General features: G+C 44.4%; 1 protein-coding gene across 5 annotated transcripts in view; it reads left to right on the plus strand.

The window, feature by feature from the left end:
* The first annotated feature begins 212 nt into the window (after positions 1 to 212).
* Positions 213 to 20,436, plus strand: part of LRIG2 (leucine rich repeats and immunoglobulin like domains 2) — a 62,734-nt gene continuing 42,510 nt past the window's right edge. Inside the window, exons 1-2 of one of the 5 annotated variants that reach the window (XM_021922319.2) lie at positions 1,883 to 1,995; positions 2,476 to 2,577. Coding sequence is in view for 3 of the 5 variants with exons in the window: in XM_021922326.2 (XP_021778018.1) it covers positions 1,757 to 1,995 (239 nt within the window). In the remaining 2 variants the exon portion in view is untranslated. Of the gene's footprint in view, positions 1,996 to 2,152; positions 2,578 to 20,436 lie in introns of all 5 variants that reach the window. The other 4 variants (XM_009215638.4, XM_021922326.2, XM_009215625.4 and 1 more) reach the window with 4 other exon arrangements.

Here is a 20,436-nt window from a genome sequence, read left to right on the forward strand (position 1 = left end):
ATAGTCGTAGCTACTTGTGAGGCTGAGGCAGGAGAATCGCTTAATCCGGGAGGCGGAGGTTGCAGTGAACCACTTATTGGGGAGGATACAGGCTAGAGAGCATTAATTTCTAATGGCCCCATTTGGTATAGTTTCATAGGAAAGCTCTGAAACTATAATGCAGAAAGGAACTAAACTGCCTCCTTTTTTTTTTTTTTTTGGTGGGGTTCCTGCCTGTGCTGGATTTCTTACCAGAGTTTGTTAAGTCTGCTCAACAGCTAAGGGAAGGAGGCTAAGAGTACGTTTCATTCTGCTGTCTTGGCTTTAAATGTTTGGTTTGGGCTGGAGCATTGGATATGGCCTTGTTTCCAATAGATACTTCAATATTAAAAAAAAAAAACAGAAAAAGGTTTTTAAAAACATAATTATGACTCCATAATCTGCCATGGCAAAGATTGCTTTCAGTTACTTTCTAAGAGAACCCTAATCTAGGCATTATCATTCTTTTTAACCTGCTCAGATTTTCAATTTATGTCAGAAAACCCATGTTAATGTCGAACCTGCCCCTGCCTCAGAGTAACCTGGTTTAATCTCTTTGGGCTTGTTTCATCATCAGCAATAATTGTCTTGCCAAAGTCACTGTCATTGAAGGAGCAAACAAGGTAACAGAGCAAATGCCCTTTGAAAAGTTCCCTACATATAAGTGAACCATTACTATTATTCTCAAAGTCTTATTTACAACCTTGGATGGCTGAATGAGCATAAGGTGGTCAGACTTCACTGTTCCTAGTAAGTTTTCCACAGCCTCTGCTTTAGGAGAAATAAATTTCCTCACATCCAGTCTTTGCTTTGTTGACTGCTCAACACCCTCTTACTTGTCTCGCTTGCTTTTCTGAGAGTGACCATGACAGCATCCCTCCAAACAGAAGGGTGTTTCCCTTGTATAGACAAGCAGGTGCAGTCCCACCAAAATTTATTGAACTCCAAGCTAGATCAAAAGGTGGAGGCGCACAGACGAAGAAACGGAGCCTCTGTTTTCAGGAGCTTACACGGCCATTAACAGAGTGATACTGATCACATGCAAGTGGGAGTTGCCGCCTACTTGCAGAAGAGCAGGGGCTACAGTCAAGCAGCAGAGGGCAGAAGAGACTCGAGCTCGGCTCTGGAGGACGAGCTGGCCAAAGCCAGGATAGAAACTCCCGTGACTCATTCGTGTCTGCGACTTGGAAGGTAGCCCTTCTGCCACTCCGCTTTCTTAAAGCCCAGAGCAAATAAAAGATCCTTTTCTACAACTACAGTAGATAGACCTGTAGTCAGGACTTTGAACTCACAGCGATTTGCCGCACCATTCCCTCTTAAGGAACTACTGCGCCCTGCAGCGGAAGAACAGCGGCGGAATTCCACAGCGACACCTAAAGTCCCTGAACACCTTAAAGTCCTCCTTCTAAAGAATCTCGGCTGCGTCTGGCCCCGCCCCTCACTCAGTTCCGCCCCGGACGCAACCTCGTCTTATGGCACCGATTGGCTGACCCCTGTGCGTGAGGGCGTAGCGTCGTGGGGCGGGGCGGAGAAGCCCCGTCAGGCCTCAGCGGTGTGTCCCAGGCCGTTGCCCCCGCTGTCGCGCTGCATCTGCTCCTTGCATGCCTTTAGATGGTACAGCCCTCAGCCGGGGATTGGGGAGACAGTGCAGCCGCTGAGCATCTCTGCTGAGCTTCTCCGCCGATCCTCCTTTTCTAGCAGGCAGCTCATCTAGGCCAGGTCCAGGTCGAGGGGGAAAATGGCGCCCGCGCCCCTAGGCATCCCGGAGGAGCAGTTGCTGGGGTGTCGATCTGGATTGCTTTCCCGGTTACTCTTCCTTGCCCAGAGCGCTCTCCTCCTGTTGCCCGCCGCCGGAGCAGGTCTCTGCCCCGCGCCCTGCTCCTGCCGCATTCCTCTCCTGGACTGCAGTCGCAGGAAACTGCCCGCACCGAGCTGGAGGGCGCTGTCGGGCCTGCTGCCCCCCGACACCGCTATCCTGTGAGTAGAGTGGCCAGGCAGAGTGACCAAAAGGAGGGGGAGCTTTCCTTCCATAGGGGCAGGCAGGAGGGAGACAGGCCTGCCTGGTGGGAGGGCGTGGTCGAGAGCCTAAGCCCTGAAGGAAACTGCCCTCAGGATGTTATGAACTTTGTTTTAGGTGGTGGGAGCCTGAAAAAGCCGGTGTTAAGGTTTCTGGAGACATGTATGATGAAGACCAGAGTTAAGATTCTTGGGGCCAAGGAGTGTGATTTCCTCAGTTGGGGAGGAATTGGGGCGGGGATATTTAATGATAAGGACTCACGGGTCCTGGGCACCAGCATGGACTTTGGATGGTTGGTGGGGGTGGGTTGAGCACGGAACAGTGCTTTCTGCTTACTTTGAGCTGCATTATTTGGTGTGTACCTCAGACTTAGTGGTCCTCAGGCACGTGATTTTATAACCATGATCTCCAAAGACCTATGAACTGTCTTTTGTCCTTAGTTCGCATGTTGGCTGATTTTGTGCTGCAGTTTTGATACTTAACAGGGTTGAAAAGTTCATTATGATGAATCAGGAGATCCTGTACTAATTCAGAACATCTTTGTAAGTAGCATTCTTGATCTAATTTAAACTTAACTGTAAAGAGGAGTATTTTTTCCAAAACCATTTGATGCCTTGTTTTCAGGCATCTTCTTGTGGCAAATAACCCAAAAATCAGTTCTGTTTATTTATGTATGTAAAGCAGGTACAACGGTTGAATGCATTCTGGAGTCTCCACTGTTGAGTTTTCACTTTGACAGGTCTTTATTAGACAGTGGAACTTGGAGGGCTCCTCAGTCTGAGTCAGCCTGGGTATTAGGAACAACAGCAGATATTAAATGTTGCAATTATGGGGCCTCTTAACCACTAACATACAGTTATTTCTCGTCACTAACTGAGCAACACGTTTATTAACTGACAGATTTCTGATGGAGTCGTTAAGAAAGAGTCATCACTGGGCCAGGCCCGGTGGCTCACCGCAACCTCTGCTTCCTGGGTTCAAGCAATTCTCTGCCTCAGCCTCCCAATAGGTTAGCACAGATAGGAAAGAAAGCTACCTCATATAGTCATTGAGAAAATTAACATAAATAACCAAATGTTTTAGTAAACATAGAACTGCAGTGCAATAAGATGCTTTCTGTCTTATGGTAGTGACACCTGTAGTCAGTTCTGGTTTTATTGACTCAAATTTAAAAACTTGTTATCAGTGTGCAGTGTAGTCTGAGTTAAACCTAGCGCAGACTCTTTGTTATGCAGCAAGTGCCTTTTTCTAAGACATTCTTGGAAGAGCTACGTGATTATAACAATAAATCTGGCACAGATTTGACAAAACAACTTCATTTAGCTGTAATTGAAATGAATGTGGCCTACTTTTTTTTTTTTTTTTTTTTTGGAGATGGAGCCTTGCTCTTGTTGCCCAGGCTGGAGTGCAATGGCGTGACCTTCGCTCACCGCAACCTCTGCTTCCTGGGTTCAAGCAATTCTCTGCCTCAGCCTCCCAAGCAGCTGGGATTACAGGCATGCGCTACCATGCCTGGCTAATTTTTTGTACTTTTAGTAGAGGTGGGGTTTCACCATGTTGGCCAGGCTGGTCTTAAACTCCTGATGTCAGGTGATCCACCCACCTCAGCCTCCCAAAGTGCTGGGGTTACAGGTGTGAGCCACCAAGCCTGGCCTGGCCTACTTTTTTTTTTGAAAGAGTCTTGCTCTGTCACCCAGACTGGAGTTGCAGTGGCACGATCTCGGCTCACTGCAGCCTCTGCCTCCCGGGTTCCAGTGATTCTCCTGCTTCAGACTCCCACGTAGCTGGGATTACAGACTTAAGCCAGTATGTCCGCCTAATTTTTGTATTTTCAATAGAGACGGGGTTTCACCATGTTGGCCAGGCTGGTCTCGAACTCCTGACCTCAGGTGATCTGCCTGCCTCAGCCTCCCAAAGTGCTAAGATTACAGGCACGAGCCATTGCGCCCGGCCACAGCCTGGCCTAGTATTTAAGATTCTCCATTGGTTGGTAAACATTTAGAAGTAATTTTATGTAAGATATATTTTTGTGTTAAGGTTTGATTTTTGTTTAATGAAGACCAATTGCCTAGAGCCAAGTGACATTCAAAATTTTTAATGTCCTATAATGAAATTGACATTTTCAGTTGAAATGAAATGCCTTAGAGAGCAATTCTGTTGTAGAAATGTAATTGGATGGAAGTCTTGTATTGGTAGAACTCTTAGAATATTAAAAGATAGTACCATACTATTTTAAATTGAGAAATGAAACATTCTTCAGCAGTTGCCTTTAGCTATAAAACCACCGAGTACATTTGGATTTCTTTATGTAATTTTGAATGTTGAAACACATGTAATGCTTTAAATATATTAGTGATTCAAATTCACATGCTCAAACCTGTGACCATCAAAATGATTATGGACAAAATTCATTAATACTGGTTTTTGAAAACCTACTCAGATGCTATCTTTATGCTTCTCTGTATGAGAAACTCTCTAGAATATTATTTGATCATTCAGAGCTTGACTGGATTCTCTGTAGGTACAGAGCTCTTTATCACATTGTTCTGTTTACACACACACAGCCTTTAAAGACTAGGTTTATCACTCAACTTATTTTGCAAAGTAACTTTGTTAGAACCCCTTTCCCCCAATGATGTGTTGTCTTGGTCATTTCATGATAGCACCAAAACATTAAGAAGTATGTATTTTTAGGGTTAAGGACACTTTTATAGATTATATAGATTTAGCTTTATGAAAAATTTGTAACCTTTTCTTTACTGTTTTATTTCACTGTAGACTGCTAAATTTTTTTTTTTTTTTTTTTTTTGAGATGGAGTTTCTCACTTTCGCCCAGGCTGGAGTGAAGCAGTCTGATCTCGACCCACTGCAACCTCCATCGCCTGGGTTCAAGTGATTCTCCTTCCTCAACTTCCATGGTAGGGATTATAGGCCTCCTTCATCATGCCCGGCTCAGTTTTGTATTTTTAGTAGAGACAGGGTTTTGCCATGTTGGCCAGGCTGGTCTCAAACTCCTGATCTCAGGTGATCCACCTACCTCGGCCTACCAAAGTACTAGGATTACAGGTGTGAGCCACTGTGCCTGGCCAACTGCTAAAAGTTTTATCATGGATCAGTATTGGGAACCCATGCTGTACTTGATTAATTTATTGGATTATGTATATACTTAGTTACCTATACTTTTTTAGTTCTTTCTGTTTTCATTATAATTGTTTAAAATTTGCTTGCATTTGTTTCTTTATAATGGTTGTGAACAGATTCGTGTTTTAGCATATAGAGAGGACATAAGCTTATGTTTGTTTGTTTGTTTGTTTGTTTGTTTTTTGAGACGGAGTCTCACTCTGTTGCCTAGGCTGGAGTGCAGTGGCGCAATCTCAAATCACTGCAACCTCCACCTCCTGGGTTCAAGCAATTCTTTGCCTCGGCCTCCCGAGTAGCTGGGACTACAGGTGCACGCCACCACGCCCAGCTAAGTTTTGTATTTTTAGTGGAGACGGGGTTTCACCATATTGGCCAGGCTTGTCTTGAACTCCTGACCTCAGGTGATCCACCCGCCTTGGCCTCCCAAAGTGCTGAGATTACAGGCATGAGCCACTGTGCCCAGCCATGCTTATGTTGAATAGCTCTACGAAAGTCTTTCCATGTGTGACTTGGGCTTCAGCCTCTGTAGCTATTTTAGTAACCCTGGCAAAATGTTTTCACTATTAACATGTGGATTTAGTCTTTTTTTTTTTTTTTTTCCAATATGGAGTCTTGCTCTGTTGCCCAGGCTGGAGTGCAGTGGCGGGATCTTGGTTCACTGCAACCCCCGCCTCCTGGGTTTAAGTGATTCTCCTGCCTTAGTCTCCCAAGTAGCTGGGATTACAGGTGCCCACCACCACGCCTGGCTAATTTTTGTGTTTTTAGTAGAGACAGGGTTTCAACATGTTGGCCAGGCTGGTCTTGAACTCGTGACCTCAGGTGATCTACCCACCTCAGCCTCCCATGGATTTCGTCTTGATCCCTTTAAAGATTATGAGCTCACGGCCGGGCGCGGTGGCTCAAGCCTGTAATCCCAGCACTTTGGGAGGCAGAGACGGGCGGATCACGAGGTCAGGAGATTGAGACCATCCTGGCTAACACAGTGAAACCCCGTCTCTACTAAAAAAATACAAAAAACTAGCCGGGCGAGGTGGCGGGTGCCTGTAGTTCCAGCTACTCGGGGGGGCTGAGGCAGGAGAATGGCAGGAACCTGGGAGGCGGAGCTTGCAGTGAGCTGAGATCCGGCCACTGCACTCCAGCCTGGGCGACAGAGCGAGACTCCGTCAAAAAAAAAAAAAAACACAAAAATTAGCCGCGGTGGTGGGGTCTTGTAATCCCAGTTACTCTGGAGGCTAAGGCAGGAGAATCGCTTGAGCCCGAGAGGCAGAAATTGTAGTGAGCTGAGATTGTGGCACTCTAGCGACAGAGCAAGACTCCATCTCAAAAAAAAAAAAAAAAGGTTGTACCTTTTGAGAGAAATCAGGAATGAATTTTTTTTTTTTTGAGGTGGAGTCTCATTTGCTCATTTCAGGCTGGATGGAGTTCAGTGGCGCCGATCTCGCTCACTGCAAAGCTCCTCGGCCCGGTTCACTATTCTCCTGCCTCAGCCTCCTGAGTAGCTGGGATTACAGGCCATCACCGCTAATTTGTCTTTAGTAGAGACGGGCTCACGCGGGTCTCACCTCCCGACCTTTGTGGATCCGCCTACCGGGCCTCCCAGTGCTGGGATTACAGGCGTGAGCCACTGCGCCCGGCCGAATTTTTTTTTGAGACAGTCTTGCTCTGTTGCCCAGGCTAGAGTAGAGTGGCACAATCTCGGCTCACTTCCGCCCGGGTTCAAGCAATTCTGCTTCAGCCTCCCAAGTAGCTGGGATTATAGGCGTCCACCACCATGCCTAGCTACTTTTTGTGTTTTTAGTCGAGATGAGGCTTCACTATGCTGGCCAGGCTGATCTCGAACCCCTGACCTTGTGATCCGCCTGTCTCAGTCTCCCAAAGTGCTGGGATTACAGGTGTGAGCCACCGCTCCCGGTCTGATTTTTTTTTTTTTGAGACGGTATCTTGCTCTGTTGCCATGCTGGAGTGCAGTGGCACAATCTAATCTCGGCTCACTGCAACCTCTGCCTCCCAGGTTCAAGTGATTCTCCTGCCTCAGCCTCGCAAGTAGCTGGGACTACAGGCACGTGCCATCACACCCGGCTAATTTTTGTATTTTTAGTAGAGACGGGGTTTCATCATGTTGGCCAGGATGGTCTCAATCTCTTGACCTTGTGATTGGCCCACTTTGGCCTCCCAAAGTGCTGGGTTTACAGGCGTGAGCCACTGCCCCTGGCTGATCAGGAGAAATTTTAAAAGAAATTAAAGCAACCCATTATCATTTGCTTCTGGTCTTTTAAATGTCTTACTATATGGTTTCTTTTCACGGTACCTCATTATCTATAGTAAATGTTGTGAATGAATCAGGGCGTTATCTTAGCTAATTATCTCAAAATCATCTTTTTATTTTTTTATTTTTTATTTTTTTCTGTTTATTTATTTTTTTTTTTATTGAGACAGAGTCTCTCTCTGTTGCCCAGGCTGGAGTGCAGTGGCACGATCTCAGCTTATTGCAAACTCTGCCTCCCGGGTTCACACCATTCTCCTGCCTCAGCCTCCCGCGTAGCTGGGACTACAGGCGCCCGCCACCACGCCCGGCTGATTTTTTTGTATTTTTAGTAGAGACAGGGTTTCACCGTGTTAGCCAGGATGATCTTGATCTCCTGACCTCGTGATCTGCCTGCCTTGGCCTCCCAACGTGCTGGAATTACAGGCGTGAGCTACTGAGCCCGCAAAATCATCTTTTTAAACAAAGAAAAATTCTAAATATGGGAACACTAAAAGGTTTTTTTTGAGACAGAGTTTCGCTCTTGTTGCCCAGGCTGGAGTGCAGTGGTGCGATATTGGCTCACTGCAACCTCCGCCTCCTGGGTTCAAGGGATTCTCTTGCCTCAGCCTCCTGAGTAGCTTGGATTGCAGGTGTGCACCACATGGCTGGCTAATTTTTGTATTTTTACTAGAGACCAGGTTTCACCATGTTGGCCAGGCTGGGCTCAAACTGCTGACCTCGTAATCTGCCCACCTTGACCTCCCAAAGTGCTGAAATTAACAGGCATGAGCCACCGCACCTGGCCCGAAAAGTTATTACTAGCTCTGGTTCCCATCTTACTCTGCATCTGGGATGTTTCGTCTAATTGCCTCAAAATTCAGAAAAACGTATCCACAAGTAATCTTTCATTTTTTTCTTTGTTTTTATAGAGCCTTGCAGCATCCATCAGATAGTTACTAATTTTTTTTTTTTTTTGGGACGGAGTCTCGCTCTGTCGCCCAGGCTGGAGTGCAGTGGCCGGATCTCAGCTCACTGCAAGCTCCGCCTCCCAGGTTCAGGCCATTCTCCTGCCTCAGCCTCCCGAGTAGCTGGGACTACAGGCGCCCGCTGCCTCACCCGGCTAGTTTTTTGTATTTTTTAGTAGAGACGGGGTTTCACCGTTTTAGCCAGGATGGTCTCGATCTCCTGACCTGGTGATCCGCCCATCTCTGCCTCCCAAAGTGCTGGGATTACAGGCTTGAGCCACCGCGCCCGGCCAGTTACTAAATATTAATGAATAAGTAGTTGCATGCAGTGTCATTAGGGGTGACAGCTGTAGATGGAGGTGTTTTTAGTGGTTTGAAACTGTATACTGGTCACCCATTTCTATTTTTTTTTTTTTTTAATTTTTTGAGACAGAGTCCTGCTCTGTCGCCCAAGTGGCTGGGACTACAGGCACGTGCCACCATACCCAGCTAATTTTTGTATTTTTAGTAGGGTGGAGTTTCACCATGTTGACCAGGATGGTCTCGATCTCTTGATCTTGTGATTGGCTGGAATGCAGTGGGGTGATTTCAGCCCGGTGCAACCTCTGCCTCCTGGGTTCAAGCAATTCTCCTCCCTCAGCCTCCCAAGTAGCTGGGATTACAGGCACCCGCCATGACACCTGGCTGATTTTTGTATTAGTAGTAGAGATGGGGTTTTACCATGTTGGTCAGGCTGGTCTCGAACTCCTGACCTCAGGTGATGCGCCCACCTCAGCCTCCCTAAGTGCTGGATTACAGGTGTGAGCCACCGCGCTCGGCCTCCAGCCACCTATTTCTAAAGTTGAGATACTTCAGAAGTATTATGGATGTCTCTCACGTAATGTCAGGTAATAATAGATTATCTTTTTTAGACAATAGCAGAAACAATCAGTTTTAGTTTGCAAAAGAAACACTTTAACTGGATATTAGTGGCCAAGTAAAAATATTAAGTAAATAAAAGACGTAGTAAATCCCTAAACCAAATTGGGGACAAGGCGTGGGAAAAGGTGCTGTGTTTCCAGAATCCAGTATACTTTGCCCCTGGCTTCCACGATACTGTTACAATGAACTGTTTCACTTGCAACAATCATTTCAAAGCATATACGTGCTTTCACTGTATTAAGGATTTTAATATATTTTATCTTCTTTATCCTAGTATATCTGGGGAAGTGGTAAACAGCAAATGTGAGCCTTCAAAATCTAGTGCAGTCTTCAAGGCATTTTTGTTAATGTATAAGATACCTGAACAAGAAAATCTGCAACAAGAGAGCCTTAAGAAGTCTGATCTAATACAGATCTGATACAGATCACTTGGGCTTGGTTGTTAACACAATACTACCCTGATGTATTAGTCTCTTGCACTGCTATATATAATTAACTGAGACTGGGTAATTTATAAAGAAAAGAAGTTTAACTGGCTCACAGTTCTATAGGCTATACAGAAAGTGTGGCACTGGCATCAACGTGGCTTCTGGTGAGGCCTCAGGGAGCTTTTACTTATGGCAAAAGGCGAAGCGGGAGCAGGCATTTCACATGGTGAAAGTAGGAGTGGGAGAGAGAGTTGTGTAGGGGAGGTGTCACACTATTTATTTATTTTTATTTATTTATTTATTTATTTTGAGATGGGGTCTCGCTGTGTCTCCCAGACTGGAGTGCAGTGGCGTGATCTTGGCTCACTGTAAGCTCCGCCTCCCGGGTTCACACCATTCTCCTGTCTCAGCCTCCTGAGTAGCTGGGACTACAGGCGGCCGCCACCACGCCTGGCTAATTTTTTGTATTTTTAGTAGAGACAGGGTTTCACCGTGTTAGCCAGGATGGACTATTTATTTATTTAGAGACATGGTCTCACTCACTCACTCACACACTTTATTTATTTATTTATTTATTTATTTATTTATTTAAGACAGAGTGTCTCTCTGTTGCCCAGACTGGAGTGCAGTGGTGAGATCTCGGCTCACTGCAACCTCTGCCTCCCAGGTTCAAGCAATTCTCCTGCCTTAGCCTCCTGAGTAGCTGGGATTACAGGTCCCTGCCACCATGTCTGGCTAATGTTTTTGTATTTTTAGTAGAGATGAGGTTTCGCCATGTTGGCCAGACTGGTCTCAAACTCCCGACCTCAGGTGATCCACCCACCTTGACTTCCCAAAGTGGTGGAATTATAGGCATGAGCCACCGGGCCTGGCTGTACACTTTTTTTTTTTTTGAGACGGAGTCTTGCTTTGTTGCCCAGGCTCGAGTGTAGTGGCACCATCTTGGCTTACTGCAACCGCCGCCTCCTGGGTTTCAGTGATTCTCCTGCCTCAGCCTCCCGAGTAGCTGGGATTATAGGCACGCACCACCACACCTGACTAATTTTTGCATTTTTAGTAGGAACGGGATTTCTCCATGTTAGCCAGGCTGATCGCGAACTCCAGACCTCAGGTGATCCACCTGCCCTGGCTTTCCAAAGTGCTGGGATTACAGGCGAGAGCCACTGCGCCCAGCCAGCTGGACACTTTTAAGCCACCAGATCTCATGTGAACTCAGAACATCCTTGGCCCATCAGGCTTTGGGTTATTAGATGGATTTCTGGACTGGTAATGTTCTCAGCCCCACCTGTGCATTAGACTGTTGCTTGGAGAGCTTTTACAAAATACCATTGTTGAGAACACTTGGACACAGGGCGGGGAACATCACACACCGGCGCCTGTCGTAGGGTGGGGGGAGGGGGGAAGGGTAGCATTAGGAAATATACCTAATGTAAATAACGAGTTAACGGGTGCAGCACACCAACAGGGCACATGTATACATATGTAACAAACCTGCACGTTGTACACATGTGCCCTAGAACTTAAAGTATAATAATTAAAACAAACAAACAAAAAACATTGTTTTGGCCTTACCCGATGATTCTCTGATTTGTTTGGTCGGGGGTGGGACTTAAGTATCAATATTAATCTTCCCTATTGAGGTTAATGTGCAGTCATGATGGAGAACCACTGAACCATAAGCAATTTTTGCTTACTGAATGTTAGTTGAAGAAATTTTATGCTTTAAAATTATTTTCTGCTTTGGAGGACCCGTTTATTTTTATAGAGATTAATGTCCTAATTATGTTTCATTATATTACAAATGTTTTGCATTTTCCAATGTAAAACAAATAGAATCAGCACATGAGTAATCAAAGGATTACTTGTATATTAAGATAATCACTTGGTTTCCTAATGCTAGAAAATACATTTCCTTCATCTTAGATCCATGACATTTTATGTGCTTTATTCTTTAAAGGTCTTTCAATCCTAATGGAAAACTGGCATTTAACCAGTTGAGAAAAGATCACATCATATTAAGTAAAGGCTTAGCAAAATGTTTTTTTAGAAGTACTCTGAAAGCATTCTTATGTCATATTTCCTATGCCAGAGAAAATGACTCAACACATTTATTCTGTATTATTTCAGTCATGAAAAATGTTACAATATTCAGTTGGTGCAAATAAAAAATAAAAGCAATTTAAGTAATTACACTATGCAAATTATTAATTTTATGTGTGGGAGAAAAACCTGGAGAATGGAATAGTTAATGAGTTTTACTTTGTTGTAAACCAGTTTTTTAAGGTATTTGTGTTCTTCATCTCTTCTTCTTTTGCCCTTCCTCATCTCTTCTCCTTTTGCCCTTCCTCAGCCTTTCCCAAACAAGACTGTAATTATGTTATTTGTAACAAATAACTGGCAGAATAATTGCCAGAATAATTAGTGGTGATTAGCAGTTTTAAAGTTAAACCATTAACAGAGCAACAATAGTGAAGTGTGGTGTAAATCAACTCCTATCTGAATTCTTGTTTTTTTTTTTTTGTTTGTTTGTTTTGAGACAGAGTTTCATTCTTGTTGCCCAGGCTGGAGTGCGGTGGCAGGATCTCAGCTCACCGCAACCTCCACCTCCCGGGTTCAAGCGAGTCTCCTGCTTTGGCCTCCTGAGTACCTGGGATTACAGGCATGCGCCACCATGCCTGGCTAATTCTGTATTTTTAGTAGAGACAGCGTTTCTCCATGTTGGTCAGGCTGGTCTTGAACTTCCGACCTCAGATAATCTGCCCGCCTTGGCCTCCCAAAGTGGTGGAATTACAGGCGTGAGCCACCACGCCCAGCTAAATGTTTCTTAATTTTGGGCTTCTCATACATATTTTTTGCGTATCTATTTCAGAATCACTATAAGAACTTGCTTATGTAATCAAAATCTTGGTAGGTTGCAGCAGGAAAAGCATAGCCAACCCTGAGCATAGTGTGCTTATTTGAGGAGATATTAGACTTGGTGCCAGGTTAAACTACATAAGCATTAAGGAATGGTGGATTACATCAATAATGAGAAATCCAACTGATGCGTGGCTTTTTTTTTTTTAAGACGGAGTCTGGCTCTTTTCCCCAGGCTAGAGTACAGTGGCGCGATCTTGGCTCACTGCAAGCTCCGCCTCCCGGGATCATGCCATTCTCCTGCCTCAGCCTCCTGAGTAGCTGGGACTACAGGCGCCCGCCACCGCGCCCGGCTAATTTTTTTTGTATTTTTAGTAGAGACGACGTTTCACCGTGGTCTCGATCTCCTGACCTTGTGATCCGCCCGCCTCGGCCTCCCAAAGTGCTGGGATTACAGGCGTGAGCCACCGCGCCTGGCCAGATGCTTGGCTTTGATTAAACCTTCTTTACCAATAATATAAGTGATAAGATGACTTGTTTTACTCTCGATTAACTTGTAAAAATCTTTACAATAGGTTGGGTGCAGTGGCTCACACCTGTAATCCCAGTACTTTGGGAGGCCAAGGCGGGTGGATCACCTGAGGTCAGAAGTTTGAGACCAGCCTGGCCAATGTGGTAAAACCCTGTCTCTACTAAAAAAAGAATACAAAAAAATTAGCTGGGTGTGGTGGCGGATGTCTGTAATCCCAGTTACTCGAGAGGCTGAGGCAGGAGAATCGCTTGAACCCAGGAGGTGGAGGTTGTGGTGAGCCGAGATCGTGCCACTGCACTCTAGCCTGGGCAAAAGAGTGAAACTTCATCTCAAAAAAAAAAAAAAATCTTTACAATAACTTAATAATTGTAAGATATAAGTAGTCTGATACAAAGATATGAACCTAGAAAATGCTGGTACCTAAATGCTCACTAATAGTGATGGAAAATGTCGTAGTTTTCTGCATATTTTCTTTTTTTTTTTGAGATGGAGTTTTACTCTTGTTGCCCAGGCTGGAGTGCAATGGCACGATCTCAGCTTACTGCAACTTCCACCTCCTGGGTTCAAGCGATTCTCCTGTCTCAGCCTCCTGAGTAGCAGGGATTACAGGTGCCCGCCACTATGCCCGGCTAATTTTTGGTATTTTTAATGGAGACGGGGTTGCACCACGTTGGGCAGGCTTGTCTCGCACTCCTGACCTCAGGTGATCCGCCCGCCTGGGTCTCCCAAAGTGTTGTGATTACAGGCGTGAGCCACCATGCCCGGCCAGCTTTCTGCATATTTTCATATATAAATATGAACCTGTGTTCCACTGTTACTGAACTATTATTTTATTCTAAATGAGGGCAGGAAGGACAGATATTAAAAACATGGATAGGAGTGGTATTCCATGGTTTTGTACTGCTCACTAAAAATTCAGCTCTGTTCATTTGAAATTTGAAGGCCAGATACTAGGTTCTAAAGTGGAATTTACGATTTCATACATCCGTCTAAAAAAACAGTCTAGTATATTTGTATTTTTCACTGTCTTTTTGAGGTATCTTACTGATTAGGAAGGCAAAAGGACATGGAGTTGATAAGTTTTTCTTGTTCCTTGTCAGGTGTCATGATTAACCTGATTTGGTCAATTTATGGTATTCTGAAAACATTTGGTAGGAAGAATTCTAATCTCAGAAAAGTAACAAAATTAAAATCTTATTTCTGGTTGTGTGTGGTAGCTCATGTCTGTAATCCCAGCACTTTGGGAAGCTGAGGAAGGAGGATTGATTGAGTCCAGGAGTTTGGAACCAGCCTGGGCAACATAACGAGACCCTGTCTCTACAAGAAATAAAAAATTATCCTGGCTAACATGTCTCTACTAAAAATATACACACACAAAAAAAACAATTAGCCGGGCGTGGTGGCAGGTGCCTGTCGTCCTAGCTACTCAGGAGGCTGAGGCAGGAGAATGGCGTGAACCTGGGAGGTGGAGCTTGCAGTGAGCTGAGATCCGGCCACTGCACTCCAGCCTGGGCGACAGAGCAAGACTCCGTCTCAAAAAAAAAATAAAATAAAATAAAAAAAATAAATAAATAAAAATAAAAAATTAGCTGGGTGCAGTGGCACATGGCTGTAGTCCTAGGTACTTGGGAAGCTGAGGTTGCAGAATTGTTTGAGCCTGGGAGTTAAGGTGAGCCATGATCAAGCCACTGCACTCAGCCTGGGCAACAGAGTGAGACCCTGTCTTGAAAGATAAAATCTTATTTCCTAGTACATTCTAGGTTAAAGGTATATTTAAATAAATTAATACCCATGGTAAACTTTTTTTTTTTTTTTTTTGGAGGCAGAGTCTCAGTCTGCTGCCTAGGCTGGAATGCAGTGGCACAATCTCGGCTCACTGCAACCTCTGCTCCCCAGGTTCAAGCAATTCTCCTTCCTCAGCCTCCTGAGTAGCTGGGATTACAGGTACCTACCACCACACTTAGCTAATTTTTTGTATTTTTAGTAGAGAGGAGGTTTCACCATCTTGGCCAGGCTGGTCTTGAACTCCTGACCTCGTGATACACCTGCCTTGGCTTTCCAAAGTGCTGGGGTTACAGATGTGAGCCACCACACCTGGCCATTTTTTTTTTTTTTTTTTTTTTTTTTTAAGATTGAGTCTTGCTCTGTTACCCAGGCTGGAATGCAGTGGTGCGATCTCAGCTCACTGCAACCTCTGTCTCCCAGGTTCAGGCAATCCTCCTGCCTCAGCCTCCCAAGTAGCTGGGATTACAGACATGTGCCACCACGTCCAGCTAATTTTTGTATTTTCATTAGAGGCAGGGTTTCACCATGTTGGCCAGGCTGGAGCCCATGATAAACTATTAAAATGGTACAAAACATTTAAAGTGGGACAATAACAAGTTCCTTTGTCTTACCTAAAGAGAATTCACTGTTAATTGTTTCCTGGGTTGCTTCCAAAATTTTACACATACATCTATTTTTCCTTTTCTTTAAAAACACACAAAACCATACCAAGTGTATAGCTCTCTATATTACTGTTTTTATTGACTGCAGAGAATTCCATTGTATAGGACTTGCATAAATTATTTAGCTGATCTCATATTGATAAGCATATAGGTTTCTTTTTATGATTTTGTTGTTATAGTAACTTCCTGGTAGATATCTTTTCATAACTATAGATATATATGCAGAGTAGATTCTTAGAAATGGTGTCACTGGGTAATTCTGTTTTTTTTTTTTTTTTTTAATTTTTTTTTTTTGAGACGGAGTCTTACTCTGTCGCCCAGGCTGGAGTGCAGTGGCCGGATCACAGCTCACTGCAAGCTCCGCCTCCTGGGTTTACGCCATTCTCCTGCCTCAGCCTCCCGAGTAGCTGGGACTACAGGCCCGCCACCTTGCCTGGCTAGTTTTTTGTATTTTTTTAGTTGAGACGGGGTTTCACCGTGTTAGCCAGGATGGTCTCGATCTCCTGACCTCGTGATCCACCCGTCTCGGCCTCCCAAAGTGCTGGGATTACAGGCTTGAGCCACCGTGCCCGGCCAACTGGGTAATTCTGAAACATCAAATCTTATGATGTGTATGCGTACTCCAGTAATTTGACCAAATCTTTGGTGAGCTGACTTGTTACTGGCATCTCTTGTAAAATTAGAATTCAGAAGCAATATTTAGATTACTATTTCAATAAGTTAATTAGGGGAGTAGTCCCAATTAAGGTTTTATATTCTTTTTACATATATTATTCTAGTCTTCTAAGCAATCTGATAAGGCTGGTACTAATGGAAGAGACTGAAGTTGAGGTTCAGTAATTTGCCCAATGTCCCAAAACTGGGCATGCTGAGGTTGCATTCTTTTTTTTTTTATTTTTTTTTATTTTATTTTATTTTTTATTTTTTTTTTTTTTGAGACGGAGTCTCGCGCTGTGTCACCCAGGCTGGAGTGCAGTGGCGCGATCTCGGCTCACTGCAAGCTCCGCCTCCCAGGTTCACGCCATTCTCCTGCCTCAGCCTCCGAGTAGCTGGGACTACAGGCGCCCGCCACCACGCCCGGCTAGTTTTTTTTTGTATTTTTAGTAGAGACGGGGTTTCACCATGTTAGCCAGGATGGTCTCGATCTCCTGACCTCATGATCCACCCGCCTCGGCCTCCCAAAGTGCTGGGATTACAGGCTTGAGCCACCGCGCCCGGCCAGGTTGCATTCTTAAATGTATCTGTAGAATTAATATTTTCTGGTTTTTTTTTATTGTTGTTACATTCCCTGGTGAAACAACATTTTTAATTATTAAGAACTCAAGGAGCTGGGCACGGTGGATCTCGCCTATAATCCTAGCAATTTGGGAGGCTGAGGCAGGTGGATCACAGATCAGGAGTTTGAGACCAGCCTGACCAACATGGTGAAATGCCACCTCTACTAAAAATGCAAAATTAGCTGGGCATAGTGGCACATGCCTGTAATCCCAGCTACTCAGGAGGCTGAGGCAGAAGAATCGCTTGAACCCGGGAGGCGGAGGTTGCAGTGAGCCGAGATCGTGCCATTGCACTCCAGCCTGGGCAACAAGAGCAAAATTCCGTTTCAAAAACAAAAACAAAAACCTCAAGGAAAGATAAAGGAAGAAAATAAAACATGCCCCTTATTCTTTAAATGAATGTTCCTTTCTTCATACTACTTCTAATTTTTTTTCTCTTCTTTTTTGTTGTTTTGGAGACAAGGTCTCCCTCTGTTACCAAGGCTGGTGTGCATGGCTCACTGTAACCTCAAACTCCTGGGCTCAAATAATCCTCCCCTCTCAGCCACCTGAGTAGCTGGGACTACAGGTGTATAATCCCACCTTGGTCTCCCAAAGTGCTGGGATTACAGGTGTGGGCCACCATGTCCAGCACCTCTGATTTAAAATTCATATAAAAAGTATTGTATGATGTATTACATATAAGCAGTACAAATGAAATATAGAAAGTTTAATTTGGAACAGCTTTATGCTTCAAGCTATAATACAATCTTAATTATCCTGAAGATCTTTACCTAATTTATTCACAGAAAAGACTCTCAGATCTCATTTACTCCTAATTCAGATAGTTCTAACAGGAACTGGGGTCTCCTAGCCTATGACAATTGATTAGAAACAAATTTTTGTAAAAAGTTAAAGTAGCCTGTTACAGAAAGGAAGGCTGAAATTTCCAAGAAATGAGAGCTTTTAGTGTAAAGCTATTAGTGGTAGAGGAAAAGCCAACTTACAAGAGCAGACGATTTTCAGAGTTGTTTTAGAATTCTTGTGTTTAGTTCGCTTTACTCCAAGAATACTCAAGATCATAAGCATGTTAAATCACACTATAGTAATTGATTATAATAGTAACCCTGAGTTTTTTTTTTTTTTTTTTTCCGAGACAGTTTCACTTTTGTTGATCAGGCTGGTGTGCAGTGGCGCCATCTTGGCTCACTGCAACCTCTGCCTCCTGGGTTCAAGTGATTCTCCTGTCTCAGCCTCTGAGTAGCTGGGATTGTAGCCACGTGCCACCACACCTGGCTAATCTTTGTATTTTTAGTAGAGATGGGGTTTCACCTTGTTGGCCAGGCTGGTCTCAAACTCCTGACCTCAGGTGATCCACCCGCCTCAGCCTCCCAAAGTACTATGATTACAGGTGTGAGCCATGTGCCCGGCTGAGAATTATTTTTAAAACTAAATTATGCTAGGTACACGCTTAACAAGACAAGGATTTCCAAATTATGCTGGCTAAATGAAGCACTGTCATACCCAAAATATTAGATACAATATTTTCTTATCCTTTAACTTTTACAAAGGGCCTCTTTGTCAGATGTTTTGTTGCTGAAGTTCCCAGTTCAGCCTATTATTGCTGCATATTCTTGAAAACGAAATCGATGATTCAGATGTATGTGTGACTGCAGAAGAAAACCCTTCCATTTCTGTTGCTGTAGGACTTCGTTGCAATTCGCTTGCTGAACTTGATTTTCTCTTCCAACTGTTGTGATTACTCTGTACATCCTATAAATAATTTACCCCTGATGGTACTAAACAAGTACCTTAATGGCACCTCTGGCTCCACATGATATCAAGGACATTAATAATTCATCATTTATTACAGCTACATCTCTGTAGATTAGCATGAGTGGGAATTGAGTTTACAACATTGAGATCAGGCCATCTGAGAGACCTTTACTCCTCTGTCATATCTATAAATATTCAGATATCAGTGGTGTTAGATAATAAAGGAAAGACTGTTACATAGCTAGACTTTAGGTTAAGTTTATTAAGCATTAGATTTACAGCCTGGGCAACATAGGGAGACCCCATTTCTGCAAAACAGAAAAAATTAGCTGGGCTTGGTGGCATTTGCCTGTGGTCTCAGCTACAAGGAGGCTAAGGTAGGAGGATTGCTTGAGCCTGGGAGGTCAAGGCTGCAGTGAGGTGTGATCTCACCACTGCATTTCCGCCTAGGCAATAGAGCATTAGATTACTTCAAGTTCTTTTTTTTTTTTTTTTTTTTTTGAGACGGAGTCTCGCTCTGTCGCCCAGGCTGGAGTGCTGTGACCGGATCGCAGCTCACTGCAAGCTCTGCCTCCCGGGTTCCCGCCATTCTCCTGCCTCAGCCTCCCGAGTAGCTGGGACTACAGGCGCCCGCCACCGCGCCCGGCTAGTTTTTTGTATTTTTTAGTAGAGACGGGGTTTCACCGTGTTAGCCAGGATGGTCTCGATCTCCTGACCTCGTGATCCGCCCGTCTCGGCCTCCCAAAGTGCTGGGATTACAGGCGTGAGCCACCGCGCCCGGCTACTTCAAGTTCTTAAGTACATTTTAGGGATATTTGAAAGAGAGTTCTCCATTTCAGGACTCTTGCTTTTTTAAAAAAATTATGCAAACCACCTGGAATTAATGGGCATTGGGAAGAATAGTGAGACTAATTTTTAAAATCATCCAAATCCATATTCTAAGAGTTTTAAATTTGATATTTGAAGTCTTCATTTATTTATTTATTTTTAATTTTTTAACTTTTTTTGGGATGGAGTCTAGCTCTGTCACCCAGACTGGAGTGCAGTGGCACGATCGTAGCTCACTGCAACCTCCACTTCCTGGGTTCAAGCAATTCTGCCTCAGCCTCCCGAGTAGCTAGGATTAAAGGTGCCTGCCACCATGCCTGGCTTTTTTTTTTTTTTTTGAGCTGGAGTCTTGCTCTGTCAGCCTGGCTGGAGTGCAGTGGCACTATCTTGGCTCACTGCCAGCTCCACCTCCCAGGTTCATGCCATTCTCCTGCCTCAGCCTCCGGAGTAGCTGGGACTACAGGTGCCCACCACCACGCCTGCCTAATTTTTTGTATTTTTAGTAGAGACGGGGTCTCATCATGTTAGCCAGGATGCTCTCGATCTCCTGACCTTGTGATCTGCCTGCCTCGACCTCCCAAAGTGCTGGGATTACAGGCGTGACCATCACGCCCGGCCAATTTTTGTATTTTTAGTAGAGATGGGGTTTCACTGTGCTGGCCAGACTTGTCTCAAACTGCTGACCTCAGGTGATCTACCTGCCTCGGCCTCCCAAAGTGCTGGGATTACAGGTGTGAGCCACTGCGCCTGGCCCTGAAGTCTTCATATTTTAGTCTTCTGTCTTTTGGGAGGTACTTAACAAAAAAGAAATAGGAAAGGCATGCTTATGGGGAACAAGAGTATGTCTGTGCACTCCTGTGTGCACATGTCATTTGATTAAATTCTAGAGTGAAATTAGGTGTAAAAGCTAATTTTCCTGTTTGCAGTAAAGGAGAATAGTAGAGTTGATGTTGAATTTTCTTATAGTTTTGGAGTGACTGCACCTCTGAGAATTGTTAAGTGCTGC

Source organism: Papio anubis, chromosome 1 (assembly GCF_008728515.1).
Source record: "Papio anubis isolate 15944 chromosome 1, Panubis1.0, whole genome shotgun sequence".
Lineage (NCBI taxonomy): Eukaryota > Metazoa > Chordata > Mammalia > Primates > Cercopithecidae > Papio > Papio anubis.